At 35.1% G+C, this 21,291-nt stretch overlaps 1 protein-coding gene across 3 annotated transcripts in view; it reads right to left on the bottom strand.

Moving 5' to 3' along the window:
• CNTLN (centlein) overlaps positions 1-21,291 on the bottom strand; it is a 207,598-nt gene that overhangs the window by 99,905 nt on the left and 86,402 nt on the right. For all 3 annotated transcript variants that reach the window (XM_040540984.1, XM_040540985.1, XM_040540986.1), the window contains exons 9-12: positions 17,281-17,454; positions 10,689-10,814; positions 5,367-5,488; positions 2,430-2,555 (exon numbers count right to left, since the gene is read on the bottom strand). In XM_040540984.1, coding sequence (XP_040396918.1) covers positions 2,430-2,555; positions 5,367-5,488; positions 10,689-10,814; positions 17,281-17,454 — 548 coding nt within the window. The remainder of the gene's footprint in view (positions 1-2,429; positions 2,556-5,366; positions 5,489-10,688; positions 10,815-17,280; positions 17,455-21,291) is intronic.

The following is a 21,291-nucleotide window of genomic DNA, read 5'->3' as shown; positions in this document are numbered from 1 at the left end:
CCAGAATAAGTGACTTCCCAAGCAGTTTCCATTTTTCTTAACTAATAAACAGATTTCATAACTTACAAGCTGATTGGTTACAGTATGCCTGGTTCAGAGCCTCGAACACATGAATGAGCTTTCATGGGTTTTACTACAAATCTATTTTCAGAGCAATGCATACAAATTAAAGACATTTTACTCTGTTGTTCTACCTCTAGAAGAGGCAGAGAAATAAAGGAAATCTTTACAAGTAAAACAAAGAAACAAGTAACTGATTTGCTGTTTTCCTAACATTCACGGCCTATTCATGGCCATAAATTACATCCATTTAAAGTTAAAACACTCAAAAGAAGATCCCCACACACTCTTCTTAACTAATGCATAGCTGGGTTCTAAATCAACTTAAGTTAACAATATGTAGAGTCTATCTAACTAAGAATATCCACAAAAACTATGGACTAACCTGATTTGCTTACATTGCTTCTAAAATCACTCATTTAAGTTACTGGTGCTACTCTGTAGAACACATCCTTTAGCCACAGAGCTTAAGAAAGAACACATGTAATGTGAAGAAGCCCTATGTAGAGATCTACAAAGTACAGTAACTTCAGTATTGACTTTCTTAAGAAAGTGAGTTCGGATCTTTAAATGCTAACTTGCTTCAACAAATTAAAGACAAACATTGTTAGAGATGGATGTTTAAGACATATCAAAAAAAAAAATAGGAATTATGTCTTCCTTCCTTACTTGAACTAAACAATTAACCACACTGCCAATAAAAAGGAAAAAGTACCTAACCCCACATAAATACTTCATCTTAATGATCACAATGGTGCACTGGCTTCTTACAAAGTACTATGCAGAACTAGAATAACTCACTTTGATTTAAAATTCCTAAATTTCAAAGAGCTCAGCTATTTCCTTGCACTGTGTCACCACAACCTTATCAAAGCCACTGTGATCTGCGGTGTACCAGGCATAAGTGTGTTCCCCACACACGTGACTACACAGGAGCTCTAGAAAAACAGTTCAACTGTACTGACTTCAGGGTGCAGGGCATTGTATGCACAATACACACACAATCACTGTTTCATAGCTTTATGTGAAAAGGAGAGGTTTATGTTATTGCTTCTGAGTTATTGCTGCCTGTGGTGCTTGTGTTGATCAGGGATGGGAGAATTACAACAGCAATTACATGTATGGCAAGAAAGTGCTCTTTCCTACATAAAAATCAAAATAAACAAAGCAGTGCATATGAAAATTTGTTGTTCCAAAACAGCAAAGATGTGACAATGAAGTGACAGGAACAGGTACACAATTATAACTACAGGATGAAAGCACACTCCATGCAACAGAACCACTGACAATATTGTATGTAATATACCGAAACAGCTCATGGGCAACACAAGGACTTACATACTACAAAACATTTTGCTGCTGTTGAAATTCTGTGATAGCAGCCGTCATGGTATCTCCACAAAACTGGTTTGTATCGTGACCCATCGGGAAAACACATTTTCTTTAATGCTGACAAAACCAAATCTGAATAGAAGTTTCTACAATGTATGATTCTTAAAAAAAATAAAAAAATAAAAAAAAATCAACTTGACTTACAGAAAGTGTTAAATAGCAGCAAAGAGCTAATTATACCATACTAACTTCCTTTTGTCTAGTATAAAAGGACGTTTTCTTACTTTGCCTGGCTGAGTATAATAGCCTATGAATTATGAGATCAAAGCAGCAAACTGTATGTTTTCTAAAGTAAGAGTTTCCTTCACCAAGTTTTACACTTACTGCAGCTAAAAGAGCTGTGTGAAGGGATCAGCACTAAACCCAAAGGACAGGCTACGCACAGCAAGAAAGAGAGCAACTCCCTCGTGCTTTCTGCAGGTCACTACCAAGGACCATGTTAGCAGATCCACACCAGACCCTTAACAGGCAGCTCTGCTGCTACCAGTAATTAGCTTGGACAGCTCTGGCTCCAGGAGTAGCAGCAAGGCTACACCATAATGAGCTCAGCTGGGATTAGCAGGACAGGGCAGGGAACCAAGAGAGCTGAGGCATTCTGCATTGCGTATGTATCACAGAGATCAAACAAGGATGGTTGGCTAGGTTATCCCCTCACCACCTCATTCCAAAAATGAAGCACGGCAGTGTGTAAAACACAGGCTAATGAAGAGCGACACCTCCAACAGATGAGAGCCACATTAATTAACACAATCCCTAGATCATGGAATACAGTTTCTGTTAGTGCTAGCAAACTTGTAACTTGTCACTGATTTAAGAGGAAAAAAAGAAACGATGTTTTCGTTTCTGCTTTTGGTAGAAGACGGTTTTATCTCAGAATTTTGCAAGAAATTCCTTTTATGTGGCCTGCAAGACACAACCTTCAGAAAAAAATAGCAGCATGTTTCTTTATGTAAACACCATTTAAGAAACAAACTCACTTTTCAATCAATAGCTTTTTGTGTTCCCTTTTGAAAAAAGCCAGTTCATTCCATACAGCATCAGAATCCTCCTGACAAAGCTGGTGGGGGTCTGCATGCTGGTATCTGCTTTTACTGCTTGCAGTCCTGTTTGTGAGTGAAAAGAGGTTGTTTGTTTTTAAATATATACATGTTTTAGGATTACAGTAACAAAAACATCCCTGCTTTCAGAAAGTATAGATTCTAAACTGTGGCATCTACAGAATACAAATCTTGTTGGACGAATGGAGTCATACAGTCTGTGAAACATGACATCTTAAATGTGGTATTATATAAAAGTTCAATTAAGTAGTTTCAGACAGAAATCTTAGTATGGCAGCAGGGCTCTCAACTGTGATGTGGTAGAGCAGTGGCACTTGCATTCATTCTGTCAACATTCCTTAAAATACTGGGAGGAGAAAGCAAAAGGTGAACCCATCACCCAATTTCTTGTGAAAAAATGGAGAGACACCAGCTCTCCTAATGCCCCCACAAACAATCTGGAATTTCTATTAATAGTCAAACTGTCGACCTACTGCCTAATAAAAAATAAGGAAAAAGGGTACTGAACTTAAAAGAACAGAAGAAGCAAATGAAAGTATTTCATAAATTTTCTTTCAGTTTAATATTTTCAATGTTTATTAAAATGCAAAAGATAAAAAATATTAAAAACACATCCATTAATTTCAAACAGTCTGTAATTTAAATTTTTGTTGGGTACTGAAATTAACTGTCAGAAAACATGGTAACCTCATAAAGCCCCATCATCTTCGCAGTCACACATGTCAGTGGAAGTTGTATGTACACTGACTGGTGGATCAGGTCCCATCAGCTGCCATCTAGATAAAAGACTCTAATCTATGAAGAATCAGAAAGAATGGGGTCCTCCAACACACAAAGGATCAGAAGTGCTACATAAGTACCCGATACCAATTTCTTAATGCACGATTTACATTACACCAGCAATATAAAGCTTTTTGAGATGTCAAAATGAAAGTGTAAGGTGTAACAATTGACAGACTGTTTTTATTTGTGTCTTGGCTACTTTCCCCTGTTAGCATATCATATGACAGCTTCATAGAATCCTGTCCTGACGACAAAACTTAACAAAACCCCCTACTCTTAGGGCGTCTTAATTATAAATGAAAAAAAATCAGATTAACAAATAAAGTTTTTTATATTACACTTTATCCAATACCTACTTTTTCCAAATAGACTCCTGTCAGAACACAAGCTGGCCCCATTCATTTTGAACAGAAACGGAAGTTGTTTTTGTCTTCCTCCTTTTCCTTTCTCAGTGCTTCGCTATATGTCAAAGTTTGAATTTACTATCTTTAGGCTGAGTTTTGTACTTTTTCAGTTTTGGTCTGTGAACCATGAATGCCTACTTAGAATTAGGCACAGATATAAATGATTTCACTTCATAAGCATCTATCATCCAGTAAGTTTTCAGCTTGCACTTAAATTAAAATAGAGAGCTACAAGATGAAATTCTCCTTTTATTCCTAAACAAAGCAGACCTTTTTTTTTCCTAGTTTACACAAATCTATTAGATATTTGTGCTTCAACATTTCAAAAAAAATTCTTGTGCTACCATTGCATGTAGCAGATTTGTACCTTACTTCATTTTCATTCAGATTTTTTTTCTCCTTAAAAGACAAATCATACTTAAGAAAATGCCACAGTATATATATATATACACACACAGTATATATATATATATATATATATATATATATATATATATATATAAAATGTACTCAAATGGGTCAAACAATTAGCTATATATGAGGAATAATTTATTATTCACAATAGGACCATTTATGTCACACTGGACATCCTGAAATGGCTATCAGTTTTGCAGCAATTTCTGTGACTTTTTTTTTTGGCTAGAGATACATTTTAAAAGTCTGTGTCAAGCTGAATAAGTATTTCTCTAGTTACTGAAAGATTTTTTTCTAGTAAAAAAGAATTATTTCTAGTAAAAACCTACAGCTTAGTATACACATATTATAGGTTCCGTTTTGCTTGCTGAACTCCTACTAAAGCCACTAGGACATAAGGACCTGCTAACATTGCTTTCTTGAAATATCGACTAAAAACTGTACTTCAGCAGTGTTTGATAATTGAATTGACAGAAATGTTCTTGTATCAATAAAAGTACGTGTTTACCAAAAATCTTTATGCTAAGGACTTCAAAAAAAGAATTTCTCCATAAAATGTTCACTGTTTTGTATAGAACTTAAGGGGAAATTATTCATAGAATCTTCACTATTTAAATTTTGCTGTTGTAGACTTTTCACATTCTCTCTTTTTCCCATTCATAGATATATTACTGCAGTATTTCTGTAAAATGATCAGAAATAATTGATTTTATAATCATTTAACAGTTGAAAACATCTTGCTTTTCATGCATACATTCTTTTTTCACTGTTAAAAAAGGGATTTTAGGATTAGCTTCAGTTCATGTTTGAATCACTAAATGTTTCACACACAGGCTATTATTGCTTTATTGCTAAATGAACAAAATTATTTAAAAAAAAACTGTTTGAAACATAAGGAACAACTGTTCCATTATAGAAAATTATAAACATACACAGTCAACAAATTAATCAGCTGGGGAATTAGACAAGCATAATCAGCAGGCACTAGCCAACCTTTGTCCAGTACTCAGACTCAAAATGAGATCCTAAATAAAATAAGTCAAAGTGTCAGTTCAAGACATTTTACTCTTGGTTACAACTGCATTTTTTCTCATATAGAGGTATACCACTTATTTTGCTCTAACATGAGATAGAGTCTTGATCACCACATAGCAGCCTCTTCCTTGAACTCAAATTCTCTTTTGAATGCCTATATAATAATTTTGTTCAGATTTCTTGTGTAAGGGAAATGTTTTTAATGAGCTATGTAACTTACCTGCTATCACCTTCTTCCCATTGCTTTAATTGCTCTTTTAGTGCTCTGTAGTTGGTCTGTAACATCTGCAGCCTCTCTTTGCGTTTTTCATGGGCTGCTCTTAGCTCATCAGTTTCTTGAGTCTGTATAGCACCAAAAAGAAGCAATATTAGAGTTTGGCAAAATTTAAGAGACTTTCACATAGATGTCATAAAACAAAATTTCCATTTAAGTTACATTAAAAGCCTAAGAAATCTAAATAGAAAGATGAGGAATCACTGTCTCTGAGGTCACATGCAAATTTACTTTTTGTTATTGCTACTTTTAAGAAAGTGTGGCAAAAAAATACTTTTTTTCATGCTGCTGAGAAATTTTAGAAAATTTACTATCCGAATATCAGTGTTCATCTTGTGAATGCCTTTGTTTAATACACCTAAACATAGACTGATAAAGGATTGTTGGCATTATCTTTTCCTTTGAAGTAATTTTTTTCTTTTCCTTTTGCATGGAAAATAATCTGTGCATTTTGGAGTAAACTACTGGCTACACTGAAGTCTAAATTAAAAAAAAAAATTCAATTTAAATGGCATCAGGATATCCTGAATTTTATTTTTTTTTTTAATATAAATATATATAGACAAACCTACAACACCCAGACTTTGGCCTCTAGCTATGCAACAAACAAGAAAGATAAACAAAGTTTGCAATAGTTTTTATTAATCCAAATCTTCCTTTTAGAGAATGAAAAAATAAAGTATGCCTTGACTTAAATAAAAGGATAACATAATGCAAGTTAGAAAAAAAATAAAATATCATCAAATAATCATGTTTTCATAAATGACAATACTGTGCTCTGGGGAAAAAAAAAAAAAGAAAAGAAAAAAAAGAACATTAAGAAGATGACATTCCACAGTATGAAGCAAGTTAAACTCTGGCATACAATAGTAAAGAATTCACCAGACATTATCCTGTAATAAAATCTGTTCTCATTGCTGCATTTTCAGTTCAATGAGAATCCTTCTTGTAGAGTGACTACAGAACATGTTCCTTAATACCTACGTTAATCACAATACTTTATTTGTATGCATTATATGCATGCTTATATGCAAGGGGGGCTTTCAGCATTAGCCAGTGTGTAAGATACACCAACAGTCAGAGCAATAAAAATTAAATCCCACCATAAAAACATGGCAAGGGTTTCTACAGAAGACCTAACTATGGAATACTTACACTAAGCTTGGCTTCTAAAACGTAGCCCAGTTTTTGTAATACATAAACAAAGCTGAAAAACATCAGCTAAAATTTCATATGCTACTGTACATGTAACAAGAAGATTTCTGTTAGTGACTCAAGCTACACTGAAAGCAGATTTAAGAATATAAACAGGTTCCAAAATGTTATCATTATCATTAAATGCTTTTTCAATTTTTTTTTATTATTGTTATTTTTTCTCTCCTGAACAACCTCTAAACTAGATAAAATGATACATTTAGATTTAACTACGAAGTACCTTTAGATACATTTAGATTTAACTACGAAGTACCTTTAACCTGTTTTAAGTCGCTCATATAAATAATAGAATGATATTTTTTAAAAAGTCACACTAATTGCAAAATGCAGATCAATTTATGACAAAGGATATACAGACTATTACCAAGCTTTGCTTAATGCTACAAGAGGAAATCTTGACAAGAATACAATTACAGATGCTGTGTTTTCAAGTGAAGTTCACAAATCCAACAATGTCAGAATAATGATCACAGAATCACATGATTCTGTGACCATTATTCTGACATTGTTTGATGTTGCTAGTGAAAATTGATCAAGACTGGTAAGACACTGGGAAGTAGTATCTTAGGCATAAATCCTGAGAAGTTTATTAGTGTCAATGCCCTTTCAAGGGTGTAACCAAGTGCAGAATTTGGCCTTTCCTATTTATGAATCCACATTTTTCATTATTGCTTACCTGTTTCAAAATCTATTCCCTTACAGTTATACCCTTACCAGTTGCTCTGCTCTTGCAGAAACAGAAATAGACAATTGTCCTAATTGCTCTCTTTTATTAAAGTCCTATGGATTTCAGAACTTTTAAATAAATTTACTCTGTTATTTCTACAAGTTCAGTTAGTTCCATCTCTTTCTGACTGAATTATGTTACATTTTATAATAAATAGACTGTCTTGTGTACAGTCATCTATATAGTGATTGAAATGGGACAGAGTGATCATCTCTAGCAGTGGATCTCCAGGTTATTCTCTAGCTCTCCTCTGACATTCTATAATACTTCACATCAGATAATGAAAGACAAAAGTCCAGTCTGCAAAAGAAAGTACCCAACTGCTATTTAGTCATCCTGTTATTTGCAGGGAGCTCAGATAAGCCAAAAAATATATATATAGTTATATATATGCTAATTGTTATTTGAAAATGTTGTTTCTTTAAATTACCTGTAACAACAACTGTTAAAGTAAAAGTTGAACTAAAATGGAATCAAAAAATATACTGCTTCAATTCTTTGAATACTCAGGCTGAGAAGAAGTAAGGAAGCTGACAATTACAAAAATATTTTTTCCATAACTACTGATGTGCCAATACTATAATATTAATATACTTTCTGCATCTGAACACCCTCCACAGAACAAGACTACATATGAAGTCAAAACTAAGTGTAATAGTGTGCCTTCTCTCACATAAATATGTATTAAGTTGGCCCTGAAGACTTATCTACTTATTCTGGTTCTAATTCTGAGCAAAATTTTTGAACTTTAAACCAAAAAAAAAGTTAACATTTCAAGGAAGATTCTCCTATCGCTTTTGGTAACCTTCCCCCAAAGGTCAAGATATCTTCTGTAGACTATGCCAGGGATCACAGTTCTAGACACTAGAGAAGGAGATGGGATGTAAGAGAAGAGAACGTTCTTAGCTCATTGAAATATCCAGCTTCTGGCAACCAAACTTCTACTCACTCCTTAAAGACAAACAATACACTGATGTACTTTGTGGGGACCAGCATTAGTACTAGCTTGACAACATGTCACACAAAATCTATCAAACACTCTTATTTACTTTGACATTCTCTTCCCTCAAGAAGGGTGAAAAAGAGGATGCTCTCCTACTTTTCAGTACACCCGGGAGTGCAGAAATGAAACAGATTCTGTACCAAAATTATGGACACTAAGGATTTCCTTGATTGCCCTGTTTATACTAGCTACAAGGATAGAAAGAGCCAGCTTTCCTTGGTTAGAAATGAAGGAGAGGAGAACTGGAAAACCCTGGAATGGGACCTTGCCTTTTTCTGTTCCTTTGTAGTACTGACTGGGGCATCAACGGTGTTTATTTAGTGTTACCAATTTTTCAGAAAGATGGATAAAATCACAATCTCATCTTCAGAATATGCATCATCATTATGTTTGTTTGTAGATGTCTCTTCAATTTTGCTCAGCAAATGTATTTCAAGTAATTATATAGTCAACTTTTGGCTTGAAGAGGCAATAATGCAAGTGCTGTTTTCAAAAAAGTTGATCCCATGCATTATTCTTCACAGGAAGCAATGCCTGAGAGGAGACTAACATACAGAAAATATACAATACCAATCGAATTATTCTGATACTAATGGTGTGACAGCTGAATTTATTGCCATGCCAGCAATGGCCTCACTGAATTCAGAATGTACTGCCACAAGCGAGGTAGTCTTTAAGACTTTTAAGTCTAAATCATAGAACCACAGAATCACAGAATGGTTTGGATTGGAAGGCACCTTAAAGACCATCCAGTTCCAACCCCCCTACCATGGGCAGGGACACCTCCCACCAGACCACGTTGCTCAAAGCCCCATCCAGCCTGGCCCTGAGCACCTCCAGGGATGGGGCATCCACATCTCTGGTCAACCTGTGCCAGTGCAGCACCACCCTCATGCGAAAGAATTTCTTCCTTATACCTAACCTAAAGCTCCCCTCTTTTAGTTTAAAGCCATTCCCCCTTGTCCTATCACTCCACCCCCTGACAAAGAGTCCCTCCCCAGCTTTCCTGTAGGCCCTCTTTAGGTACTGGAAGGCCGCTATAAGGTTTCCCTGGAGCCTTCTCTTCTCCAGGCTGAACAACCCCAACTCCCTCAGTCTGTCTTCATAGGAGAGGTGTTCCAGCCTTCTCATCATCCTCACGGCTCTCCTCTGGACTCGCTCTAACAGGTCCATGTCCTTCTTGTGCTGGGAGCACCAGAGTTGAGCACAGGGCTCCAGGTGGGGTCTCATGAGAGCAGAGCAGATGGGGAGAATCACCTCCCTTGACCCACGGGCCACGCTTCTTTTGATGCATCTTTCATGTTCATATTTTCTGTGCGTTGAGACTTTGGGTTAGATTCTCTCAGGTATACAGGGAGATAAACTTTTCAATTTGTGCCAAAATACAATCCCTGCTTACCTTTTTTGTAAAACTGACCTATCACAAGAGAATGAGGAAGAAGCTCAGGAATATGCTTTGTAAGGCTTCCTGATTTTTTCACCTGACATTTACCACAGCACATTCAATGTAACAAATTCTGCTTTAAATTACATGTACTGAATATATCTTTCATATTGCATACCTCTAAACATGAGTAACAGCAACAACTGAAAAAATGAGCAGAAGGTAAGAAAAAATTTTAAATGATTGTAAATGTTTATGAAAATATGATTCAGCCAGAGTTTGGTTTTGTTCGACTACCTTGAGACAATATTCAGAGATACAATTTGAAACCAGTAGGTCATTCAAAAGGTATTATTTAAAATAAAAAATAAACCAACAAAAATCTATACAATAGGGACAAAATAGGCAATTGTAATTTATGGTCAGTGAAGCTTTTCTACTAAGAAAGATTTTTTTTTTTACTTTTATTTCTTTTTCCAGCATTTGTTAGAACAACTTCTTCTGAGGCGTAACTTTTAAGAGTACAAGGGATAATATCTGTTCCAAATAATTGACTTCAGAATTTAAAATACTGGTTTCACTGTACAATAAAAAAAATAATAATTCTTTGTACTTTGTGCTTCACTTTATTTCTGTACGACCATATGAATTTCTTGAAATCTATATCCTTAGAAACAAATTTTGAAAATGTATTTAACAAGCACATATTATTGATGACATAGCTTGAAATTTGGGCTTTCATAGGACTGCAAGAGAATCAACACAACATTCTCTGCAGTAAAGGAAAAACGAAAACTAATGGAGAATGCTCTCTTATGCTAACAGTCCATAACAATACGTGGATTTTGCAGTTTTTAAATGCGTGTTTATTTCGGTATATCTTTATCTATGCAAGCTTATACCTAGAAGGTGTTTTATTTTTATTTTTTTAATGTTCACCTTTAACTGTAGGGTCTTCTCTAAGTTTTCAATCTTCCTTTCAGCTATTTTAAGCTTCCTTAGCTCCTCTGACTTTCTAAAAGAGCTCTTTGGGGACAGAGACCTTGAACGTTTCACAGGTGGTTCCTGGAGAATAAAACAAGGACATGGTTGAACTAGTTGGAACACCGGATTATGAAAGACATGCAGAATTAAAGAAGTAATTTTGAATACTAATAATGAATTATAAAAAAAAAAATCTGCATGGAATACCAGAGAAATAACAAGCAGAATTACCACAGCGCTACCACTAAAGGTTTCTCTGTGACTCGTTAATGAGAATATTCATTTACATTTACATTGTTTCTTTCAGAATAATGATGTCCCATTAGGGAAGACTAAAGGGTTATAGACTCAGAAATGCAAGAAACCTCATTACAAAGGAGGGGATAGAGGCTGGTCTAATTGCTCTATAAGGGTCCAAGGTTACACTTGATAGGACAACCAGAAACAAGAGGGAAAGGATTTTTTTCCCTTTGAAATAGTTTAACACACTGTGAAGTTGAAGGAACAATATGCTTGAGGAATATAAATACAACAGACAGTAGATCTTATACCATAATGACCATATGGTCATTAACTATAATGTGACTAACTAGAGACAAGAATATGTGTTTATATTATGTACAGCTTCATATAGCAATCTGGAGAAAGAATATGTGAAAGTAACACTTAAACCGGGCAGCTTTCTTGTTCATTCTATGTCATATGTCCTTATGGCAAAGAAGGAAAGACCTCATCAAATTACTTTCAGATTTTCTGAATAACTTTGGTTAAGGACAGAGAATTACTAACACTTGCTTAGCACCTATAAGATAAAATGCTATTACATAAGTACATGAAGTCAAATAAAAACTTCATACAATTGCAATTATTGTTGTTGCATGTTGCCATTTTCTCTTTAAAATAACTGTTTTACAACAACAGGAATTCAGGTTAAAGTCTTCTTGAATACTATATATTTCAATACTTTTATTATTCTATTACATAAATTTAATGTTAAAGATAATCTTAAGTAGGAACTGGCATTTTTTTCTCTGACCACTATCTATAAGTATTAAATGTTTACAAGACACTGTACTTTCACTTGAAATTGCATGCATTTCAAAAAAGGGAGAAAACAAAAGTATCATGAAATAACAGAAAATAAAAGTATCAAATATTTAAGAATTTAAATATTGCCAAGGTGCCTGTTGTTTTGGATTTCAGTTTCTTTTGCTTCTGAAATAAGCCTGAATGATCAGAAAAGAAAAGAAAAAAAAAAGTGCAATGCCAGGAAAGAATTTTAGTACAACATACAAACTGGATGTCAAAAGGTGTATTTTGCATATTCATGTCAATTCCTTGATATAACAGAAGAAACTAAAAGGAGGTTTTAATGAACATTTACAACAATATTTCCAAATTTATGGTTTTATATTGTCAGTATAACATTGTAGTGACTAAGAGTCATTCTTCTTGAAATAGTAAGACTACCAATTTTTTTTCTAATAATTCTGGTGGAGATATCCAAAAATTCTCTTCATTTAATAGATGCTGATATTAATCACTAATGTTATTAACAATGCACAAAATCAGATCAATCTCCTTCAAGTGTCTGAAGTGCAACACCTCAAGATCAACATATCAAAAATTTTAACCACCTTCAAAGTCCCAAATCTCTTGAATAAAGCCAATACTTGAAATAGAACTATCTATCAGATTTTCTAATCACTACATACCCATATTAACTTTCCCAAAAAAAATGAAGAACACTATTTTTGAAGAAACGGTAAATTAAAAGTTAAACTTTATAGTTATACATACAGAAGATTTGGAAAATATTTCTCTGAAATCAGGAATACAAAGCCAAAGTATTGCATCCTTTGTCAAAGAAGAGGACGACAAAGAGAAAGACCTGGACCAACCATCACCAGACTCCTAAGGGAAACTACTAGAAGAAACTCTAGAAGGGATGGAGAAAAGAGGAAAAAATATCTAAAAACGTGAGCTTCATAGTCTTGCTGCTTTAATCAAAGGTATGATACAGTGAGTCTAACCATTTTTCTTTAATATAACAGATTTTCTAGATAGCTACCTGGGATTGTGCTGTGAATCTTTTCCACAATTGAAATACAGGGCCAAGATATGGAAAATAAAACAAAAATTCGAAGCATTGATAGCCATGGAAATACTGCTCTGTGACAACAGGTGGGATCAGGGATGTGCATTAAGAAACATGATATTCTTTTAACATGTTTTTATCTGTTTAGTTATCAGACTACAGGTCTGTGGAGAGAAGGGGCTGGGGCTGGGCTTCACAGCTGCACATAGGTAGTCTGAAGGCAATCTTTGCTAAGAAGGCAGTTAAATTTTCCTACCAAGACAGAAAAGACTGTGTAGTAAAGTACACGGTAATTTGATTGCCTGGGGCTGCTGCAAAATTCAATTTGAAAGATGGCATCTGTAATATTCTTCTCACAACTGAAAACTTTGCTGCTGCTGTCAAGCTTAGGCATTTAATTTTTAATTCCATCCTCAAATTCCACAGTAAATTTAGACACATCTGTATTAAAAATATACACAATTGTAATGTGTTAAACATTTTCTAAATGTTTAGGAGTAACAACACTCATTTTTTTGAGAAAAAAATTTTAAGCCCAGCCAGTCAAGGGAAGCAAAAGGTTTTCCATTTTATGATCCTAGAACATGTTTACGAAAGACTAAAACAAACAGAAACAAACATGATTTGTAATATTAGTGAATATGAAACTGTGATAGAAGATATAATGTAAAGAAATGACTAATAAGTGGATGTGACACACACACATTAACTGATAATGGAAGTACAGGAATGAGAAAAAGCAAAGATTTTTTCTTTTTTAAACAATCTCCTATTACCAGAGCTGGTACGATGTGGTACCACCGTGGGAAGAGGGTGGGAACAGTCAAGTTTTTGAATTTAAGAAGTTTTGTGTTGGAGTCACAGGACAAGCCAAAAAAAAAGAAAAAAAAAAAACAGAGAAGTTCAGCAAGAAATGCCTTGAACTTTTCTGTAACGCTCAGATCAATGTCTGCCAAGATACAGCACTGAAGACAGTGGGCAGAAATCTTAATGTTTTTTTATCAGTTGATAAAACTGAGAAACATTGTTGAAGCTGAGCCAGAGGCTGACAGAGTAAAAGATATAGGGCTTTTTTAGGAGAGGAAAAATGGCAAATTCTTGATTCACTATGTATCAACAGGAACTTTATCAGTATTTCAAGTTAACTCATGCCTTTTAAGAGATCTTTTGTACCTTGAAATTATATAAATACTTAGAGGCATGCTGTAGAATGTATATCAATAAAAAACAATTATAACTCCCATGTATCATGCAATGGCAAGTTTTAGATCTATTTAGTGGTATTTAAAAGCTTGGCTACAAAAAATAAAAAGTAAAAATAAAAATAAAAATAAATAAAAACCCTCAAGGGCTGTATTACTGAATTGGCTAGCAAGAATATGGATGGCTGATTAATCAGGTAACAGAAATCATAGGTCACAAAGTTAAGAAGTTTTAGTTCCAAAAGGAGCTCTGTGAAGATCAAGCAACTAGCTTTTAATTCTTCATAGAAAATGGCAAGCAGCTATTCCACTTTCAACAGAGATTGAACAGTGTGGGTTACAATTGACTGTAAGTTTGCACTTACCATAAAAATGACACCATATGCGCACATTTAAGAAAGCTTTGAACCACCACATCATTTGCCTTGCAGAGCAAGTTGTTTCTATTACTCTATACTACAGCAGGCATGAGATTTGGATTTCTGCAGTGACGGTGTTCTACACTAGCCTATACATGTGTATACATCCATGCATTCTGCAGAATCATAGGCGTAGGTATACAGATACTTGGCCCTAGATCCCAATTTATCAAACTAGTGCAAGTTTCTCTTTTGTCCTGAGGCCTTTTTTCTTTTTTTAACACCTTTCCAATTATTATTTTTTTGTCAAAATGTTTGGCTTTTTAGAGCAGAAAGGAATCAAAACATTCTCTTTCTGATCAGAAGTTATTCCATGCATATTTGTTCTTTGAATCCTGGGAATACATACAAATAAGAGGAGATGAAGGGTTAAAATGACAGAGTCTTTGTGAAGCCAAAAAAATCATCCTGGTAAAAAATGAATTGTATATCCAACATATTCTTCCTGCTAATAACTTTTTTCCTGAGTAGTTTGTCATAAAAGGCTGAACAACAAGGTAACGGAAAGATATTTTACTGCAGTGGAACCTCAACAAAGACAGCAATACTGATTTGTATTTTATACCTCTATTTTGTGATCCTAAAGCCAGAATGTTTCTACAGTTTTCCTTACCATCTTGCCTAAATACAAAGGGCTTTGTCAACTTATTTCCCAAAAGTTTTAATACAGACTGCATGGACACATGAAAAAGTGTACATATCAAACAACGTATTGAAAGAGCATGGCTGGAGCTACATACTGAACGAGGAAAAGGTCCTCGACAACAGGATTTTGAAGTTGGTGCTTAGCTGTACTTAAGAGTTTAGTTGCTTTACTCCTGATACAGCGACCAGTTCACAACAAAAACAGCACACTTTTACTTTACTCCGAGGAAACACATAATGACACTGTAGTGAGTTAACCTTGCCTAAGGGCTTAACACCCACCTAGTCACTTGCTCACTCCCCTCAGTGACAGGGGGAAAAATAGAATGAAAATGCCCATGGAGTTACATAAAGAAATAGAGATTGGCTACCATTCACAGTCACGGCCAAAACAGACTTGACTTGACAAAATTTAATTTAATTTATCGCCACTTAAAATAGATTTGGGTAGTAAGAAATAAAGACAAATTAAAACAAGGCTTTCTCCCCCTGTCACATCACAGGCTCCACTGCACTCCTTCACTCTTGCCTCCTCCACCTCCCACTGAACAGTGCAGAAGGGAAGGGATGTAGGAGCTGCGGTCAGTCCCTCTGCTGCTCCTTCCTCCCCACACGTTTCCCTGCTCCTGAGTGAGGCCTCCACAGGCCACAGCTCCTGTGAGGAGAAACTGCTCCAGTGTCAGATCCCTGCCACGGGCTGCAGCGTGGATATCTACCATAGTGGTCCCCTCTGTGGGATGCAGGCTAATACCACCCTAGTGCCTGCAGCACCTGTTCCTGCTCTTTCTCTGACCTTGGTGTTCACAGAGCTCTTTCTCACTTTTTTTTTCTTCACTCCTCACTGCCTATGCAGCGTTTTGCCTTTTCTTAAATCCACTTCCCCCAAGGCGCCAGCCGAAGCTGCAGGGCCCGGCCATGCCCTGTGGTGGGGCCACTGGACCTGGCCACGTCCAGCACGGGGCAGCCCCGGCCGCGCCTCAGAGTAGGCCCCAGCAGACACCACCAGTGCCTGGGCACCTGCACCCGGTACGGACATGCAAAAGGAAAGTCAATCATAGTAGAATATGGTGGTAAAAATACTCTGAGTCAGCTATTTAATGAAAAGGGAAGGAAAACTAGGTAATCTGGACAGTCTCAGAAACAGTGTTTCTCTTAAATAGCCCTATGAAGTAGAGCCCATATTTCGAAAACTATGAGATCCACTGCTTCTTGATGGACATCAAACATTAAACTTTAAGTGCTCTAATACAAATATTCTAAAATATAGCTTTTCCCAAAAATAACATGCACTGCAGGATGTTCAGGTAGAACAAGCCATACAGTTTTTAAAGGAAACAATATGAGATGCTAAGCATAAGAAATACATGAGTTTTCCAAGGCAGTAAATTGATGGTCCACTCCTGCAGACTACTTATACCACAGAAGCATGCTCCTATTTGCTTCCTTCCTACAGAAACCTATTTCAAGTTTTCCATATTCCAAATTTCCATATTCATACCATAATCAAACAGAAAATTTATATGGGGAAGAGACTGAACACACTCACAAACATAATGACTTAGGTTTATTTCATAAGTCAATTTAAGCCACAGAATTGTTTACAGATTTTTTCAGTAGCTTCAGTTTGCAAATGTTACCTGGTGCCTAAATTTAGTGGCAAGTTATCTTGAAAGAAGCAGACCAGCATTATGCAGAGTTTAAAAAATGTTGAAAGTATGCACTTCAAAAGTACATCATTACTATTCTTCACAGAAAGAAAAAAAAAGTGCTATGTCATATTTTAAAAATAAAGATTTTGAAAAATAAAATCTGTTTCATTTATAAAATCATAATAACTGTTTATATTCCTCCCATTTTTCTTCTAGGGAACGATGGTCATTCTAGTAAACACAACAAAATAGCTGATAAATATTCATTTAAAGAAACCTACAAAGAATTTAGCTTTCAAATATTTCATTTAATTAAGAATCCCTTATTCAGTATTTAATAAGGTAAAACTTTCTACTCCCAACAGCTATTTTAACAAGTCTTTGGCAGATAACACAAGAACCATTCAAACAAGCTTCCAGAATTATAAACAGCATCAACAGATATTAAAATTATTATCTGGACCCTTGAGCAAAAATGTTTGGCTTTACCAGCCTTACTTAGACACAAATACACAAGACAATACACTACCCTACCTTATGCTTTCGTCCAGTCCTTACATTGTTGCTTTCCAGAGTTTCCGTAGTATACAAATTATGCTCTGCTAGGCTAAGACTTGTTTTTTTCAATTTTTCCTGTAAAAGCTCAATTTCAGATTTCTGCATGGTGATAAGACACTCTAGCTCACCTAAGGAAGGCTGTTGAAATACCTAGAAAATGATAGTACAGGTAGGTTATATTAGTAACAATAAAATCAGAGGCATAACAAATAAATAAAACTGCCCAGAGAATCATATTACCGATACCACAGGGAATGTGAGACCTGTAAATAACTCTGCCTTTGAAGATGCATTATGAATTCAAAATCAAAACTTGGTTGCTAAGTGTTAACTAAACATTTTCAAAACAACAGTATCATATTTTCCAAATTCAAATTTGCACTCTTAAGAAGTTGCTTTATACGGACATTTCTTCTGCAGCAACTTGTTCTACTATACTATCGTATTTCAAAATCTCAAGACAATGTTAACTCCCAGACGTGTTTCCAGTTAAATGTCCATTTGATAGGTATAACTGGCCCTATCAAATGGATAAAAAATAATTCTGTCAGCATATTCTGTCAGTACAGATATTCTTAATTAGAACCTGCCTCAGAAAGATACCTTTTTAACATAAATCTACATAACCTGTATCCATGATGCTCATACACTTAGCACAAGTGTTGTAGTCAAACTGAAAACTTACAGAAAAGATCAATATCAATCCTAGATCACAGTGTTATTCAAGCCAGATATGTAATTTCATGAAGCTATTAAATTCCAGCACCCTTCCCAGTCATTAATCAGTTCATACTAATTCCTTGGCATGATGCAATACTGCCATACACTGCTCACCTTCAGCATGAGGTGAAGCCTTTTCAGACCAACAGGTATTTTCATTGGTATCAGATATCTTTAAAGTATAACCCCAATGTCCAATAGAGGACTCTATGTGTGTACAAATGACTAAAAGTGTTTGAGTTACCACGCTTGATAAATTATTTATTGTCAGCTGAGTTTTCATTACTGCCTGTGATCACACCCCGCTCCCTCAAAACCACAAGGCAAAACATTGTTAGTTTAGCACAGACAATATTAATCTATCTGTTGTAGTCTATGGCAATCACAAAGGGAAATGTATTAGCTCAAAACTCCTTCACAGTGCTTTAAGGCTGGTGACAGACATTCACCTTGCAAACAGCTGTGCCAGACAAAGATAATATAATTCCCAGATGGTCAACACACCAGGCAGTTGGAGGTTAGCACCCCAACACTTCTGCTGAAAAGGATGATGTAAAGCCCCTCCCTACTTTATTATAGGAATAGAAGGGCATATGAGTTTAAAAAGTCAATGCGACTGTCTTGAGCTGATCCAGCTGACCTTGTATTGCACTGACTAGGGCAAACTCATGAAAACCCTATTGCCAGCAGTGCTCTCATCAAAGACAATCAGCTATCAAACAGTAAAATCTTCAATCAACAAAGCTCAATCCAGAAGAAAACTTCCTCAAGACTGACTAGAAGTTTTATTTTACACATACTTTCCCTGAGTAGACAGGTTCTGACAACCTGACTTGGTGGCAATGTTTTGAACATATACTGAAGACAAATACTCATTTCAGCTGAGAAGAAAATATTAGGTGCAATTATCATCTTTTCCTACTCTTTCAAATACTGGAATGCACAACCAGGTGTTAATAACACAAACCAGGTGGGTATGATGAAAAGATCAGAAAAGGCAGTGTAAAAAAGGTTAAGCAAACCAAATGATTTCAAAATTCAGGCCAATTGAAGAAGAAATGGCAAGAAATGAAGAAGAAATGGCAAGTGTGATTAAAATCACACTGCTAGCAAACAAACACTCTAGTAAGCTTAGCATTTGACAGAAACAGAGAAATAGACATAGTTATTTGATTTCCTGCTATGCAGAATACGAAACTTTTCATAAACATAACTTTTCATAAACTCACAGTTTCCACAAATAAACCCAAATTAGAATTACCAAGGACTTTTGTCAACAAAAGTGTAACCCTTTAAACAGCTAAAAAGCACAGGAATGTTGTCAAAGAATAAAAGTTGTCCATGCTTTGATGACTGTTCCTTAAATAATTTCTGTTACTCATTTTGCATAATTTAGGCCATATGTAGTTGCAAACAGATGTAATTTCCACCAATGATCAGCATAAGACCAGTCTATATCAAAAATCTGAACCAAAAATATGGTACTGTGTAAAATGGATGGGAAAAAGAAACAACCTAAAGGACAGAAATAGTGCCAACTGGTATGGGAAATTTATTTATATTTCAGTTATATACTTTTTTCTTAACTTAACTTTGTTCTTTCTTATTTAGAAAGACATACACCTACTAATATGTCCAATTTTATTGATTTCTCAGCCAAAAGTAAAAAAAAAAAAAGTAAAAATCTAAATGCAATGCAAGCTGTATTTACATTATAACTAAATAACTATGTATTTACATAATAACTAAAGATGAAATCTACAGTTTCAGTCTGCTATAGGCATTTTAATTCATATTGTCCAGGACTACATTTTTAAGAGCCTAGAACTGTTAAATGTTGCTGATTTTTGAGCTACAATAATTATACAATTTAACTAATGATTAACTTCATACTGTTTCATTTATCTTTAGTTTCCTCTATCAAAAATGAAATGCACAGTTTTATGAAATTTAAATCTATATATGAATCACAGAATAGATCAAATCCTTGCTCCTATATGTTAATCAAGTTCTGCAACTCACTTTAATAGGACCAGCAGAGGAACAGGGTTCCTGCTTGCTTTTGTTTTGTTTTGTTTTCCCCTATCCACTTCTTCTCCTAGAAGATAGCTCTAGAAATTACCACACAGTGATACTTATGTAAAGTTGAAATACTGTAAAGGCACAGTTTCTAGTAAAGGTCTTACAACAGTCTTTGCGCACATGCTATACATGTACATCTTGGAAAGCTAAAACCAACAAAACCAGATTTTAACTTATATTTCCAGTAAGCCTGTGGTTTTACTCTCAAAATGTTCAGCAGATCAATTTTACCAACACAGAAATTACTATACAGTTCGTGTCTACAAACCTCAAACCCTGCTTAATTTTTTGTATGTACATGAAGTTTCTTTAGTTTCAGGAATTTGAAGAACTCAGACCGTAACTAAAGAGGTCTACTTGCAAAACTGAGGTTTTGTTTATCAACGGACTACAGTTCAAGAAGAACTGGGTATCATTTTCTGTTTAATTTAACATTTCCTTCACTATTTGATAAATATTCTTCTACATTTCCTAGCCTAGAAGCCTTTGTTTACTTAAATATCAATGGAACTTTTAACTATGGATTTTTAAGATGTGAAAAAAAGATTGAAAGCCGGATGAAATTTCTTCCACCGATCTTTTGTTTCAGATTCATTCCCATTTAACTTCACATCACTGAAGTTTTGTGTTTTGAGTAAGTATCACTGGTTAAGAAAAAAAAAATATCACCAAAACGAAATTCTTTAGTGAAAAGCTTTGGCTACTATGAGAATCTCAGTTCCTTCTGTATAAAACAAGTCTATTAAGAACACATAGTTCCAAGGCTTACGTATGAGAAAAGGAGTGAAATTTTGTCAGATCCTTGGAAAGAAATGTGATCTTTGCTTTGCTTTTCATTTTCTAGTTTTACATGTGAATACTTATTTTTTTACATACGCTGCTCAGACTACAGGAAGTATGCACATCTTTGCCACATATCTGAATTTGGAAACAGCATTTTACACCAAGAGCAATCATCTTGTCTAAGACACATACACCCAACAATTTCTTCCTGTCACATTCCAGGAATGAGGTGCCATATGCCACACACGGCCACGATGCAGGAAACACTCAGAAGCAGTTTACCTATGAGAAATAAGAATCACTTCTCAGGTTTCCTCTTATTCTGCTACTGAGTCAGCTAGCTGGGCAGCTGAGTCAGAAGAAATGCTCACCTCAGCATCCTTTGCCAGCTCCTTCGTTTTA

Source organism: Cygnus olor, chromosome Z, assembly GCF_009769625.2.
Source record: "Cygnus olor isolate bCygOlo1 chromosome Z, bCygOlo1.pri.v2, whole genome shotgun sequence".
NCBI classification, from domain to species: Eukaryota; Metazoa; Chordata; class Aves; order Anseriformes; family Anatidae; genus Cygnus; species Cygnus olor.
This window is presented reverse-complemented; position numbering and strand designations above follow the sequence as displayed.